Source organism: Mytilus californianus, unplaced genomic scaffold (assembly GCF_021869535.1).
Source record: "Mytilus californianus isolate M0D057914Y unplaced genomic scaffold, xbMytCali1.0.p SCAF_5, whole genome shotgun sequence".
Classification (NCBI taxonomy): Eukaryota; Metazoa; Mollusca; class Bivalvia; order Mytilida; family Mytilidae; genus Mytilus; species Mytilus californianus.
The window spans coordinates 50393687-50410651 of record NW_026262701.1 but is presented as its reverse complement, the minus strand read 5'-3'; the positions used below and the strand labels follow the sequence as shown (position 1 = coordinate 50410651).

Below are 16965 nucleotides of genomic sequence, written 5' to 3'. Positions count from 1 at the left end.
CATGACAATGAAATATGATTCCTGTATTGATCGTTGTTAGGCGCGGATCAAGGATTTGGTTGCGCCTCCGCCTTAATCCACACTGCGTATTTTGCAGTTTTTTACAAATCCTCATTTAAGAAATGATCTCTAAGTGATTTTATTTGTCAATAAATTAATGATCTATTAAATCTTGATAATTAATGGTTTATGAAAGTTAATCAAGGTCGTTGCTTTGTGCATTGTATAAGTCGAGACCACTAAATGACAATATGGAAAAAGAAGTTGGCCATTTTATATAACTCCAAAACGAGTGGAATTCAGTTGTATCTACAGGTAAAACACACACACACACGCACGCACGCACGCACGCACGCACGCACGCACGCACGCACGCACGCACGCACGCACACACATACGCCCACACACACACATATATATATAAACAATATTAAAATTGAAAACAACGTTCAAACTTATGATTGCGTTGGATAAAAACCGCAATTTTTATACGTGTGCATGCAAAACAAATTTCTTGGTAGAGGGGTCTAAATACAGCACAAACAACATTTTCCAAAAGACCAAAACAGTGAAAAGGTATATTTTAACAAAACGCATTTGACTAGCAGGTCAAACAACGGATGTTCTTAAACACTGCCGACTGCCATGGCGATTGCAAAATAAACGGATCACCAGATGTAACAAAATGGATCTTAATTATTAATTTAATACCAAACAGAAAACAATATACTTGCGGAAAAGATGGTATACCGCAAACATAAGATGCAACAATTTGTACACAATATCCGGATTTCGACATTTAATGTCTCTTCAGTAATGTTAGGAATCGAAACGGTATTTGGAAGGCCATATAATTTACCTCAATTTAGGATAGACTCTTGAATTTTGAAGAGTCGAAATAGAATGAACGGATCATATAAACCCGAAGGCAAATATAATACAAGCCAAAACGAAAAAATATAAACAAAACTAAATAGAAAACAACGTTCAAACCTATGATTGCGTTGGATAAAAACCGCAATTTTTATACGTGGTGCATGCAAAACAAATTTCTTGGTAGAGGGGTTTAAACACGATCAAACACAGCACAAACAACATTTTCCAAAAGACCAAAACATTGAAAAAGTATATTTACCATTTCTGTATATATGTGATTGATGTGGGCTAATCTGTGAAGCCAAATTGTTTCAAATACCCGATTCCGCGCCATAAATGGATCTATCATCATGTGACGCTGTCTTAGTAAACATCCTGCAAGTACACTTTTATTCATGAGGGTTTGGATGTGATTAACAGAATAGAGAATAATGGGACAAAAAGTGCAGAATAAATGGCTACAAAAATAAAAAATAGTGAAAAATAATAAAAAAAGAGAAAAATAATAAAGAATAGAGAATAATTGGGTGCTAAAATAAAAATAATAGAGAACAACGGGCAAAATTTATAAATAGTAGAGAAAAATGGCTTAAAAAATGAGACCCTCATTCACGTTCTAACTAATTGAACCGGGGTAAAACGATTCTGTGAGCGAACGGTATTCGGGGCGAAACGAACCAGGTTCTTACAGATCATATGACAAAGTAACTGATGTATTTCATAACCACGCAGTCACGTTCGATCAAAAAGGGGACGATATCCCGTATAGGTTGAGTACCACGCTCTGCATGTGATACTAAAATTTCGATCATGAATTCATTTTCAAACCGTTATGATATAGACATTAGACATTATTTTATTTACCAATCATGGGCCCTTGTCAGGCAAGATACATAAACATCATAACACAATAATAATTATAAAAATATGCAAGTTTTTAGTGAAAATACACAAAGAAATAAAGTAAAATATGAGCAATATAGGATACTATTACAGTATGAAGCATTTCGTGTAATGAGGTCGATTTTATATATATATTAAAAAAAAATAGATATAGAATTTATTAACAGGGAATAATAGTTCTACCAGAAATATAGTTTATCGTTTTGTAGTAGTTCTCCTCATGACCAGTGCACAGCAGCTATATATCTTATGCTGTTTTGATATCGTAAGAACAAAAAATCTGATAATGAATATTTTTTTTGGTTCTTTTATCTAAAAGAGGGACGAAAGATACCAGAGGGACAGTCAAACTGATAGATCGAAAACAAACTGACAACGCCATGGCCAAAAATAAAAAGACAAATAGACAAATAATAGTACAGATGACTAAACAAGTACTATCTAAGTCGTGAATACAGTCTAAATAGCTACCCTGTGACATTTCTACTCTAACTGTCCTTTCCTCTTAGAATGACACATATTTTAATCTTAGATATATGTTTTTTTATTAGTTGTTATTGACTTTGAACTAGCTTTCAGTAACTGCGAGTACTCTCAGATCTGTACTTTGTATCTTTTGTGTTTTTGTTAGTTGTGTTTGTGCTTTGTATTCATCTGATGAGTCAAGCCATTTTCTCTTTTCAACCGATTTTTATAGTTTGTTCTTATATATGTTGTGTTGTTACACCTCTGTCCTAGGTTAGGGGAGGGTTGGCGCGCCCGCAAACATGTTTAACCACGCCACATTCTGTATGTGCTTTTCCCAAATGAAGAGCATGTAAATCAGTGGTTGTTGTTTTTTGCTGTATATCATATTTATCAAGTTTTCGGTTATTGTTTTTTACACAAATCAGGCCACTAGTTTTCTAGTTTGAATTGTTAACACTTATCATTTTGGGCCATTTTATAGCCCGCTATACGGTATAAGTTTTGCTCATTGTTGAAGGCCGTACGGTGACCTACAGTTGCTAACTTCTACATCATTTTATCTTTGTAGGAGAGTTGTCTCATTGGCAATCATATCACATCTTCTAATTTGGATATTACCTCCAATATAAGTGATGATTGCCCATTGTTCTGCAATTTCGATATTACTTAACATAAAAATAAGAAGATGTGGTATGATTGCCAATGAGACAACTCTCCACAAGATACCAAATTACATAGAAATTAGATAGGTCAAAGTAGGACCTTCAACAATGAGCAAAACCCATACCGCATATAGTCAGCTATTAAAGGTCCCGAAATGACATATGTAAAACAATCCAAACGAGAAAACTAGCGGCCTGATTTATGTACAAATAATGAACGAAAAATAAATATGATATACAGTTACAAACGACAACCGCTGAATTACAGGCTCCTGACTTGGAATAGGCACATACAGAATGTGTGTGCATTTTAAATAAATTTAAATGCCAAGCCTAAGTACAATACTCCAACAGCTAACCTAGCTCCTCTAATATTCTCTCGAGTTTGGTAAATCTTTTGCGATCTCAGGCTGAAAAAAATTAGAAGTATAAAATGATTGGAAAACACATGAACATATACATATCGTGACGCAAAAAATATGCAAATTTCATCACCGGAAGTAACTGTTACCATCTAGGTAAAATCCTAATTAGGATATTGTTGTATATATATATTAGAAATTTGATTATCAAAAACATTACTTGTCAAGAAAATCCTTCAATACAAAAAAAATGACAGTTAGTCATCATTTAAATGTTTCTAATTGATTTGACATTCATTATTTTGTTGGTTTTTTTTACATTCTGAAAAAAACCCACAAAATTGTTAATGAAGGCGATGTGACATGATTAAATGTTTATAGTCTACAATTTAAATGTATTTGTAAAAATAATTCACGTATGAATTATATATGGAGTTTATTTTTGCCATTTCATCAATTTAAGTTACATATAAAAAAACTTATTTCAATGGTGAGCTCTTAGACTACCAAAACCTTTATACATGTATATCCAAAATGGTTGTTTAAATCATTTGATTTCGTCATCAATCTAATAAAAAATATAGTTTTCTGATTTCGTTATACTCATGCTTATATGTGCGAGCATGCGAGTTAATATAGGTCTGAATTTTAATCAGATTGATTTCGTCATATGTTACCAATTTGTTTGATAACAACCTATCTGTATATATGAAAACAATCCAAGTTTATAGAATTGTTTGCACCACAAACATTATTTTTACATATTTTTCGATGTTTTATCGATATTGTCAACATCGCGATGTCTACTGTACCGTTTCTATACCTTTGTGTTCACATTTTTTACATAGAAGACATTGCGATGTTGACAATAGCGAGTCAACATCGTGTTTATATTGTATACCAAGTTTATACCTTTGTGTTTACATCGTTCACACCGTATACATCGCGATATTGACAATATCGTGTCAACATCGTGTTTTTATTGTATACCGAGACTCTGTGTTTATATCGTTTACATCGTTGTTCAAAACTGTAAAATTTTCAGACTTCCAAAAAATTTGACATAGTTGTTTGACAAGCAATAATCGAAAATTTAACAAGTAAAGTAGCCTTTGATTGACAATAGCTCCCATAATTAGTGATAAATGTAAACGATGTAAAAACGATATCGTAAATAAATTGTAAATATTACGAAGTTAACGGTGTAAACAGTATATAAAAGTGCATACACTATAAATGATGTGGACAAGATATCGTGAAAACTGCAATATAAACGATGTAAACACGATATTGCTAATACATGTACATTGTAAACATCGCGATGTTAACATTGTTAACCGATGTAAACAGTATATAGGAGTTCTTACAATGTAAATGAAGTTAACACGATATCGACAAACATTGTTACTGTCGTGATGTTAACACAATATTGTTACTACATTGTATACATCGCGATGTTAAAGATGTCAACAGTTTATAAGAGTTCTTAACATGTTGACGATGATGACACGATATCGTGTTAATATTGTAAATATCGCGATGTCGTCAATATTGTTTTTACATTGTACTGGACATGAATGGCATGCACACGGTATTTAAAAAAAAACGAAAATTTTATTATTTGATAAAAAGTAATTGACATTATTACTATAGTAAATATGAATAATTGATAGAAATATATGTAAAACTACGTATAATTAATTTTACTTGGATTGATACTGCCTTTGTCTCATTAGACAAATTATACCGAGGTTTTGTATGTAAACTTTTACTTCTAAGGTTCAAAATGTTCATAAAATATATATTTTTGTATTTCGAATGTCTGTATATAAAAGAAATAAATGCTGTAGGTGTAAGGATGTTTTCTTCTGATATTTCAGTCTCGTTGAAATCTCGTTCAGGAATTATTTCCAAAACATTTGATACAAGTGGAAAATATTAATGAATTTAAAAAATATTATAATCAAACTAGACTCTGTGAAAAAATTGTGTACTTAGAATAAGTCATTTTTGAGTAATACAATTTTCAAATTTTATAACCAATCCGGTCAGTGTCATCAACCAAAGTGTTGAGAAAATGGATGAGGGGTACAAAGAAATGATTTTACCAAAAATATGTACATCCCATATCAATTTTTTCTTTTAAAAATTCTTAAATTAAATATGTATTTTTTCAATCATTTATAGCAAAGAAGTTGAAATAATATGCTTTTTGTTCTAAAAAAAAAAGAAGAGAAAAATCCCAAATTTACAAAATTGACAGCATTCTGTATAAAATAAAAAAAAAGTTTAATTCTAGAAATGTTTGGCTCCTCAGAGGTGTACATCCTTAATCTAAAAACGGATTGAAAGCAAGTGACGATCACTACTTGTTTACTTGCTTCGCCAACGGCGAAAGCAGGTCTAGTAACCGCGCGACTAAGTCCGTCCGTCCGAACTGAATCAAGTCATAAGTTTGTGAGTGAAAGACAAAGTTTTGTTAAAAAGCATATATCCCAATAAAATGCATGTACTGAAATTATGCCCAGATCAAATATTTCACGAAGACTTGTAGAACTATTCGCCTGTGTATGATATTGACTCGTGACTGCATGACACTGATCTATTATAGAAATTGAATGGCGTTTTTTTTAATTAATACCAAATGAAAGCAAGTCATCTATACATTTTGCATAAGGCACAAAAGCGCTTAGTGGCTCTTTCTATAAAACAAAACCAATAATTTCGTCGCGGTGTATAACTGCTTGAAATTTCAAACTATCGGCAAACAGGAATTTGCTGCACGGCAGATCTAAAAAAAAAAAAGCTTACACGCTTCAACTTAGCAGTGTCAAGCTGCAGACAGAAAAGAATCATTCCTTTTTCATAGAAAAAATAAGAAAGCTTCAGTGAAAGTTTTCTACCCAAGGACTTTAGAACTTGAGACTACAATAACATAATATGTTGGCAGTCTCAGTTTGTGCGCGAGTCGACCGAGTTTACATATCAATAACCTCTTTTAAAATAACATGCATTACTATAACAAATATCGCTACATGCCTAAAGTAGGACCGAGACTTCGTTATAGTCGTCAATGTCGTGTTTTTTTTCTATCATTAGACAACTTGTTGATGGTAGATCTTTGATATGTTCTTTTTGGGAAAGCCAGAAAAGAGCTTTACAATCTCTACAATCATTACGAACGCCATCAGGAGATGGTTGACCTTTTATGTACAATGTAAGGGGCGCAATAAAGACACGAATTTGGTCCCATAATGTTGACGAACATCTGAACTCAATTTTAAGCAAATGTTTTGGCATACATGCCAAATTTTAATAATAAATGGGGTTTAAAAAATACACTTGAAATATGAAAAATCTTGGTACTTGAAAAATGCGAAGTAAGTTTTTTGCAGAGTATCATAACATAACACTGCAACCTTTTAGATGCGTCGAAAAAATTATGTTGCACTTTTTATAGCTTTGCATCTATGTCGATACACACTTTAGGAGAAAAGTCTTTATTGTCAAAATCAAAGATTGCGTTGGTTTTGTCTTGAAATGGTCTCATTTTAGTTCATCCTACATCGGCATTTTTTTATATTTAACAAAAGACAAGTGTCTATCTAAACATGTGAAGCGTTCTAAATCGCCCAGAAACTAGACATTGTTTTTACATATTTAACAGAGACAATCAAGTATCAACATTCTTCTTATTTTTAATCCCCCTATTTTTACACACTGGGTTGGGTTGGCCATAATATATTGAGTACTTGTATAAGAATACTATTCCAATGCATTTGGTACAGTACAGCAACGGTATTGGAAAATAATAAAATGTCATTTTTTTAACACAGCGAGTTTTTCCTCAATCACTTAGTCTTTTAATTGCATGTGACAGTGTAATATTTTTCAAACATTGTGTCATTTGTTGACATAGTTGTTAAAATTGTGCACACTGTTATTTTCAGAATGATATTGTTGACTGAATGTTACAAAATTATGCACACTGTCATCAAGTTCAAGAATAACATTGTTACAACATTTTACACACTGTTGTTTCCAGAATAACATCAGAGACATATATACACTGTATATATGTCTCTGATAACATTGATGAAATCTTGAATGTCACAAAAATATGCACAATGTGATTCCTAAATAACATAACGATATATATATTGCGATCGCAAATTTCCGAGACATATATATATGTCTCTGATTTATTATAATAATAACAAAATAATGTTCAATCAAAATAAAAAATAAAACAACTAAATGTACACCAGAGACATATCTAGCACTATAGTCTTTAGATAGACCCGCTTAAAAGTAATTAATTTTCTCTAAATAATTTTTACTTATTAGTTAAATACCAGAGACACATTTGTAATACAATATATCAAATGATATGTCTCGATCTGTTTATAATACGATGTTCTTTCATTATGAATATAGTATAAAAATACGGAGGTACTGTATTATTGCTAACGATACAACTAAATATCCGAGACCAAATTCCCGCACTGTCAACAACATGCATAACCCGTAACGTATAGAGTGCTCTAGTAAGAATTATTCTTTGTTGGTAAGCAATACACAAATTGTGTATTTCGTAAGAACATGTTTGTGATGTCATCAAGTTTTGCTATCTAATTCTAATAAACTCCCATAATGCCTTTTAACCCCACCCAACTCTTGTCAAATTGACGTATCTGTATGGTTGCCTGCTTGCTAATGTCGGCAGACGAGGAGAATTACACCAGTTTAATGTCTAAGCCAGGCATTTTAGGACTTTTAGACAAAATTGAAACCATCTATCAGTAGGTTAAATCATCCATCGATAACAATTCAGAGGATACGTGAAGGATTATCCCCGGCGTAAAGCAGGAGGGGATATTTTTTGTTGTGGTTGTCTACAAAAACGGGCAAAATTTCGTCGATACTGTACAGTATGGGATGTTTTAAGCCAAAGGGAGGCACGGGAGACGATCATGAAGAAGATAAACTTAGAAAACAAATTAATAAACGGATAGATGAGGAACTTAAAAAGGAGAAACAAGTATATCGAGCCACACATAGGTTGTTATTGTTAGGTAAGTGGAGGTATTAGACGAATATGGTCGTCCATTTCACACCTGTTTTACCCATTTCAAAATATAGAATGGTCATGTATAAAACTATGTTTTTCTTTTGAAAGGTGCCGGTGAATCTGGAAAATCGACGATTGTGAAACAAATGAGGATATTGCATGTGAATGGATTCTCTGCAGAGTAAGTTCAATTATTTATCTGTCTGTTTCCATTAAATAAATCGGAATAAACATCACATATTATGTATGCATAAGCAACTGTCAATTTTTGTTTGGATTGAGGTTCTTTAAAGGAGATGTAATTTAATTTTGATTTGAAATTTGATTTTAAAATTGAAAGAGTGTTTTATCTAATTTTACAGTGAAAGAAAAAACAAAATAGAAGATATTAAAAAGAATATTAGAGATGCAATTTTGGTGAGTATTTTTTATTCAAAACAAACATGAATTTATGACCCCCAAGTCTTCCAAGATGGCCACCAGAAAATATACTAAGTCTTCATTGACAGATTTAAAAGAATATTATAAATGAATGATAGTTTCACTAAATGAAAATACAACAACACATAAAAACTGATGTCATAGTCATTATACAGTAAAAAAGAAACAGATTTATTTTTAGAATGTTCACTCATCTAAATGATGATGGTGTAATTATTTCATATTTGCACCTAAAACTATTAAAAACATATGTAACTATAACACATTGTTGTTGTGATGTTAGATTACAAACTTGAACGTTGAAGTCTACAGTTGCAAGAAAGATGTTTTTGTAATTCTAAAAGTTTCGTCTTCACTTATTCACATTTTGAGTGATAGCTTGAGCTGTGCATAGGTATATTTATATATTTATATAAATGCATAAAAATGTGCACATTTTTTTCATAATTAATAAAATTGGGTATGCATGATGATTGTTGGAAAATATTTATTACCTTAAGAGTTTGTCTTCATGCTTTTGGGGTCAGTAGAAAGTTTCCCTTTGCTCGAGGTGAATTCCTTTATACGTTAACAGTTACAGCATATTTATTCTGAAGATACTCTTTTACTCTTCCTTGTTATGTATAATCGAATCCTAAGTTTGTCCATTCCAATTATTTAACCTATACATACATATAATACTTCTTCCCAAGTTATTTTACAAATACGAAGCTTCTTTATGTGCCGAGCAGTTGTCGAATCTAAATTCACATGAAATTTTTATAGTGTTTATGCATTTTACAGTGCAGGTGTTTGGTAAATAATGATATTATTTTTTTAGAAAAAAAAAAGTCTGCCACAATACTGTGTATGAGTTGATATTACCCTGCATCTGTGAGCTACAATGTACATGTAAAGATGTAGTTTTATTTACACGTACATACATGTATAGCAATTCAATGCTTCAGCCTTCTTGAATTTGCAGTCAAGTGTGAACTTTTGTGTCCTGAATTACGATGTTCAGTGTAATACATCGTCATCCCTTCTTTGTTTACAAACAATGATAGCAAAACATCATTCTATTTGACACTTTAGACAACTCAAAACACCTTGGTATGACACAAGACATAAAAGGTACAGCTCCATTCTTGTTTACTGCAAAAACTATAAAATATCCATTTATATTTGATTGTCAAAACAGTAATGTAGTAATATGTATCAACAGATGAACAAAAATTGCAGGATACGATCATGGTATTGTTTGACCTGATTTTTCACAGAAATTTAGTCTTTTAATGCGGGCTTTCCATTTATATCTGAATCAAAGTCGAGACAATACAAAAGCAGGTAGTTCAGGAATAATGACGTCATAAAGAGCACTTTAAAGAAGATTGTTTATGTAGAAATGAGACCAATTGTTAATTTTTTTGTTAGGAACAGCAGATATCAGACTTGCTGCAGCGCAGGGGGATAAATTTTTCTGAAATTATTTTTTGATGTGATGGAGAACTAGTGCCTCATTATACACAGAGACATAACATTTTCATTTTCTGTCTTTTTTCTGAAATAGCAATGCTGAGAAACAAAAATGAAAACTTCAAGATGAAAAGCAACAATGTGATTAAACAACAAAAAAAGTCATGACAAGTGTTTCTGAATGACAACACTGAGAACTACTAATAAAATACAAATAAAAAACTTTAATATTAAGGTCAAATGTACTTATGGCTTGGAGAGTAAATTTGACGACTAATACGTCATGTATTTTACTTTTGTGTTGTAGTAAGCATTATCACATTTCTGTTTTTGTTCGTTTGACTATTTTTTTGTAAACTTCACTGTCAGGATTAGCATGATGAGTTTAAGTTAATATTGTCATCTACATACTTGTATAATTATTTTAGCTACAACATACTATATTTTTTCAGACAATAACAGGGGCCATGGCTACACTTAATCCTCCCGTTCTTCTAGAAAATCCAGATAACCAATTTCGAGTGGACTACATGCAAGATGTTGCCAGTCAAAAAAATTTTGAATATCCCTATGTAAGTAAAACATATGATCATACAAATGTATATATATATAGTTTACTTCAACTGTGGTAGTTTAACACACACTCAGTCTCTGTATCCATGATAAGTGTTCTAACTAAGGATTTTGTGGAAAAGTCTAACATGTCCAAGGACTCGGGATTTTTCGTGGTTGTGAGTTGAAAAGTTCTATAAGCAACATCTTAGTCTTAATTCAGTAATCAAGTCGTCTCATCAAAATGGAAGGATAAAAATGTGAAAAGCTTATATAATTTTGATGCATCTTTGGACCTAACTTTTTCAGAAAATGCGGAGCCCAGGGCTTCTGACTAATCTGAATAAAATATCTTCATGTACATTTGAATATGAAAAAAAATTGTCTTTCTTTTGACATTTCTTGAAGATAGTCATGACTACACTGTTTTGACTTAGTATTATTCTTGAGCTACATTTATAATATTGTAACCTGATTTGAACATGCCAATGTCAGAGTTTTCCGTAAGTGGTGGTCCTTAGGTTTTGACCACCAAAATTTTACAAAGGAGGCATACAATTTCAGTATTTTGCAATAGAAATAATAGTGAGACAAGCAAATTTTTTTCAAGGCCTGCCAAGGAAAAAAAAATTATTTAGAACTCTGCAATCTCCTGCTGAAGTTACATGTAACAATAACAGTCCTTTCTAATTTGATTTAAGGTATATAAAACAAAGCAAGTTTTTACTTTGCGTTTGATTTATTGATTGATGTTTGCTTTATGCAGTGCAAAAAGGTTATATTGCAGCTACTTAGTATTTAAAGTTGCATGTTAAATTACAACTGGTTCAGTACTATATGTCTATGAATGACTGATTCATTTGGAGCACCTGACTGTGTACAAAGTTAGACATGTTTTTCATTGAGTTGTATTTTGTAAAAAAGAATTAATTAAATTTGAAAGATGTACATGTAAATGAACTTTTGCTTCTGGAAATTCTTCACAAAATAATTCTAGAGGTCATTATACTTTTATTGAAATGTAAAATACTACCATTGGACACCTGTAATTTAATATTTTATGCCCCGCCTTTTTCGACAGGGGCATTAAGTGTTACCTTTGACCGTCCGTCCTTCCGTCTTTCTTTATTTCAGTCCATCCCTATTTCGTTTGTTTGAAGCTTGAGCGGGGGTATTCGTGTCCTCGGACACATTCTTCTTTTTTTTGTACAATTTTTCTTTCCTTTTAGTTTCCAATAGCAAAATATTGACTTTGCCATTTCTGCGTTTTTATGCCCCCGCCATAGCGGAGGGGCATTAAGTTTTACCCTTGTCCATCTGTACGTCCGGCCGTACGTCCCAAAATTGGTTTCCGTTCTCTAACTTTAGTTTGCCTCAATCAAATGTTATGAAAATTAAACTCAATGCTTATTTCCACAAAACACAGATCAAGTTTGAATTTTTGTGACTTCACTTTTACCGTTCTAGAGTTATGCCCCTTTACAAATGGAAAATTGCTAAATTTTTCGTTTCTGTTCTCTAACTTAAGTTTGCCTCAACCAAATGTTATGACACTAATACACAATGCTTATTACCACAAAACACAGATCAAGATTGAATTTTGGTGGCATCACTTTTACCGTTCTAGAGTTATGCCCTTTACAAATGGAAAAATTGCTGAATTTTTAGTTTCAGTTCTCTAACAAGTTTGCCTCAACCAAATGTTTTGAAACTTTATATACACAATGCTTATTACCACAAAACACAGATCAATTTGGATTTGGGTAGTGTCACTTATACCCCTCTTGAATTATGTCCCTTTATAATGTTATATGCAAGCGGGGGCATCATCTGTGTCCCATGGACACATTCCCCATTTATTTTAAAGTTGTACATGTATGGCAAATTGCAACAGGTTCAGTAATATTTTATTTTGGAATCAATGACGGACTCATTTGTGGCACCGACAGTGTACAAGGTTGGACAAAGTGTTTGAATATGCCCAAAAAAACTATTCGGTTTCCATGGTTACATCAATTATTTGACGGAAGGTGTGTACAAGTTGTAAGTGGACAAGTTCTTTGAATATTCCAGAAAAATAGAAGAAGCATAAAGTTTTCATGGTTACATTGAACATTTGATTTGACTGACAGTGTGTACAAGTTAAAAATGGGCAAGTTTTTTGAATATACCAAAAAATAGAAGACACATTATAAGTTTTTCATGGTTATATTGAACATTTGACTTCAGATAAATTTGAATCTGATGATTTACGTTACATTGAGCAGATTTAAGATATTGATCAATTCAAGAAAGTATGCAGTTTTGCCAAAATTTATTACCAAAATTTGTTCACCTGTTCAAGCAGATCTTATTGTTATTACTACAGTTTGAAAAAAAACGGGACACTATCTGGATCTAATAGTAAAAACTCACATTCATAAATTCAGTAGTGATTTTCCTTCATTAATTAGATCTCTCAATAATAAATACATGCATTAATTTGTGAATTTACAGTATTATATATACCCCTGAGGGCATTTGATTGGACCTATAGGGTACTGTTAATATATATCTTATATACAATCTGATATTATAGTTATTCCAAAGTAATAGCTATCAATAATTTAGAAGCAGGGTTCAACATTTTTCTCGCTGTGTTGAAGACCCATTGGTGGCCTTGAGCTGTTTTCTGCTCTTTGGTTGAGTTGTGGTCTGTTTGACACATTCCCCATTTCCATTCTCAATTTTATTCTACATTAACTGCTGTCTGAGTGACTGGGACAAGTGAAAGACATCATCGGGCAAGTTTTCAGGAAATGACTTTTTTTAGGATAAATTATGATAAAAGCAAGATACTTCAATTACCTTAAATGGCATTATGGTGTAACAACATGTATGAATGGAATTAAAGTTGGCAGAATTGTACCTGTGAACCTGCATTTTTATTAGTCCCCTACCGACGAAGTTGAGTGGGGACTTTAGGTTTGCACCGTGTCTGTCTGTCTGTCTGTCTGTCTGTCTGTCTGTCCTGCAAATCAGTTTTCCACACTTTTTATACGACCGCAAAAAGTTCGTATAATGCTATCGTGTCGTCGTCCTTGTCTGAAGACATTTGGTTTTCCAGACAATAACTGTTTAGGAATTGGGGCCCAAAACAACCATTTTTCTAGTTTGCCATTTATAATTAGAAGCTTATAAGACATCAATGAGACAGCAAGTTTGCCATTTATAATTAGAAGCTTATAAGACATCAATGAGACAGCAACCAAAAGAGGGGGGTGGGGGGGCTCAACATTGGATTTATGGTACAGACATGCAGTTTGATTTTAAAACCCATTCATATATTGAAAACCTGACCCATTAGTATGTTTCATTGCAAAATCATTAACCATTCATGTTTTTCTCACTTATCAAATGTATAAAGTGTTTGACATCTTAATTTGATTTAAAAGGTTAAAACAGCATATAATTATTACATGTATATACAGATATCTAATCGAAAGATAAAAATTACTGACCCATTAACGTTTTACATTGGTGAAATTGCGACCCATTGACATATTTGACATGTCAAAAAAGCAACCCATTCCAGCCACATGTCCTTGTATACAATGTACCTTCATTTAGGAAGAGATCCCTCCATCATGAAAATAAATAAGTGACATCTAGAGGGCGTCATTCCAGAGTTGTCACCCCCAAGGATGACTGGAGAATAAAAATATGGCCACTATTGGTCTTCTTCTGATCGGCAGTTCAATGTTAACCCTTGCCAAAGTATGGCATACGTTTGGCTGTTTGGGATGTACAAGTACGCAGTCAAGTCTGGTCAGAGTGGGGAAGTTATTCTGATGCCTCTTGTAGAGAGAGTGCCATGCTCTGTGCAGGTTAAGAGCCCTTGCAAAAACTCTTGAGGTGACCTGTTGCAAGGCAAAATTTCTGTCCCTATCCAATATACACTCATTATAGGTGGCTGTCCATATTTTCCCGACCTTTATCCTGGATGACCTCTATTATAGGACCTACCTAATTTATTTACTGTTAATTTGTTCCCGTCCTGAACATGCATGAAATATTTGCCACTAGACGTTCAGCAACCAATAATCAATCAATCAATCCAGAGTTCTCAGTAAAACCCAATTCTAAATCATAAAGATATATATGGCAACAACATTGCATTTCAATTATTGGAAGGTAGAGAAAATACATTTGGACGAAAAAGCTTAATAGCAAGAAATTTGTCTGGGATTTGTTTTTAAAGTTGCTTACCTGTGTAACATATGCAGGAGGGGAGACATGTGTTTAAGTGTCAAAAAGAAACTTTGATTTGTTAAGGATTCCTTCAGAGGTGCTTTGTGCATAAAAAATCCTAGGTTAAATGTTGAATTGTATACAGAACAATAATGATGGAAGATGCACATGGCTTTTGGATGTGACTGAAAATTTTACTTTTAAATGACCTTAATGGACCAGAAACTCCTTGACAGTGTATTCCAAAGATGACAGCCCTTGACAGTAGACATCAGTGTTCTGACCTGTGCAGGACCTTCAAAATTCTTGTGACTTGTTATGCTTGTAACACAGTGACTTGCTTTCTTCTTTACAACATAGAGGTCACTGAAGTACAAAATATATATGAATTTCTTTGAACCGGCACAGAAAAAAGTCTGCAAAAATAGCTACATGTACATTAAATCCCCTCATTTTAAGTCCTATGAGATTATTTGCTGATTTTTTTATGTCCAGCAGCAAATACGTTATGAATATTCAAGATGTTCCTCCTATGAGCAAATGACAAAATATATGGGTGGTATTTAATGATTAATATTGCAAACTTCTGGCCATTTAATGACCTCATGGGTCATTTTTAATGTGATAAAGGTTGTCATTGATTTTGTTTGCTTTGTTCTACAGCCAAAAGTAAGGCTGTTTTCCTTTTAGGAGTTAAGTACTAGTGATATTTTCACTTTTAAGATCAATTCTTAGATTTTTTTTCAATGACAACTGCTTTCATATTCTGTCTTATACAGAAATTTATAGCATAAGGGTAATAAAGTTTATATCAAATAAATTATTAGTATTACCAATGTATTAATATGGACAAAAACAACAATATCTATATATGGCATTGGATATTTGGAATTATTGATTGTTTTTACCTAGTTTTCATTGGAAAATATTTCATTGATAGGAATAGGATTGGATACCGTATACATGTATATACGGGCAAATATTTGCCTTGCAAATTGCCTGCTGCAGACCATGTAAATGGTTTTTTTATTGCAGGGAGTGGCATTTTCCCTATATGAGGGATCAGTTTTGATGTCCCCATTCTGACAGAAGTGACCATACCTGCCAACCCTCCCGTTTTGAGCAGGAGCCTAAACTGAACATATCTTGTTATGGGTCAGCAATTGACACTAATGTGGATTATTATTCATTATTATTTGTTGGATACCAATTTTCATGGATTCCATGGATACAGGGGAAATTTTCTTTATGAATGTATGCAGACTTTGGCAAAACCATGAAATCAAATATCTTTGAAAATGCAAGTTTTCCTCAATCCACGAAAACTAGTTCCCACAAAATAAATTAATTCACAGTATTACACAACACACCATTTGTACCCTAGGAAACCTAAACATATCCTAGTATTCTGCTTGCTCTTGAACTGTCCAGTAGTGAGCCAGGACCCTAGGCTGGGTCAGCTTATGTTTGCCAACTCTAGATCTGTAGTTACAACAAAGTGGCAATATACTATTGATGGGGAAATGAAATAAAACCTTTTAAGGAAGGCTTTTCATAAACTTGATAATCTTTAAGGAAGCAATTTGAAATATTTAATTATATATTTAGTTCTATTTTTATAAAAAGTCTTTTGATAATAAAGAGATAAAATTTGTTTGATTTTCCTTATTCTTTTGGTACACTTTCAAACGGATATTTGATCATGGGGAAAAAATTCAGGAAGTGATTAGAATTTCCATTTAGCATATTATGAATTCCAGAGCCATGGATTATTAACCTGCTGCCTAATGCGGCTAGCTTTTCTTATTTCTTCATATTATTCAGATCAGAATATTTTTTTTTTGTACAAAATTTCTAAGATAAAATTGTCTTCACTTGGCAGAATCAATGTCATTATTTAATTTCTGTAGCTAACCTCGGCAGGTATAGTTTCTGACTGCTATTT

The 16965-nt window shown here is 32.6% G+C and overlaps 1 protein-coding gene across 2 annotated transcripts in view; it reads left to right on the top strand.

Moving 5' to 3' along the window:
- The first annotated feature begins 7940 nt into the window (after positions 1 to 7940).
- Positions 7941 to 16965, top strand: part of LOC127702429 (guanine nucleotide-binding protein G(s) subunit alpha-like) — a 64764-nt gene continuing 55739 nt past the window's right edge. For both annotated transcript variants that reach the window (XM_052206628.1, XM_052206629.1), the window contains exons 1-4: positions 7941 to 8346; positions 8451 to 8523; positions 8705 to 8759; positions 10691 to 10810. In XM_052206628.1, coding sequence (XP_052062588.1) covers positions 8205 to 8346; positions 8451 to 8523; positions 8705 to 8759; positions 10691 to 10810 — 390 coding nt within the window. In that variant the 5' untranslated portion in view covers positions 7941 to 8204. The remainder of the gene's footprint in view (positions 8347 to 8450; positions 8524 to 8704; positions 8760 to 10690; positions 10811 to 16965) is intronic.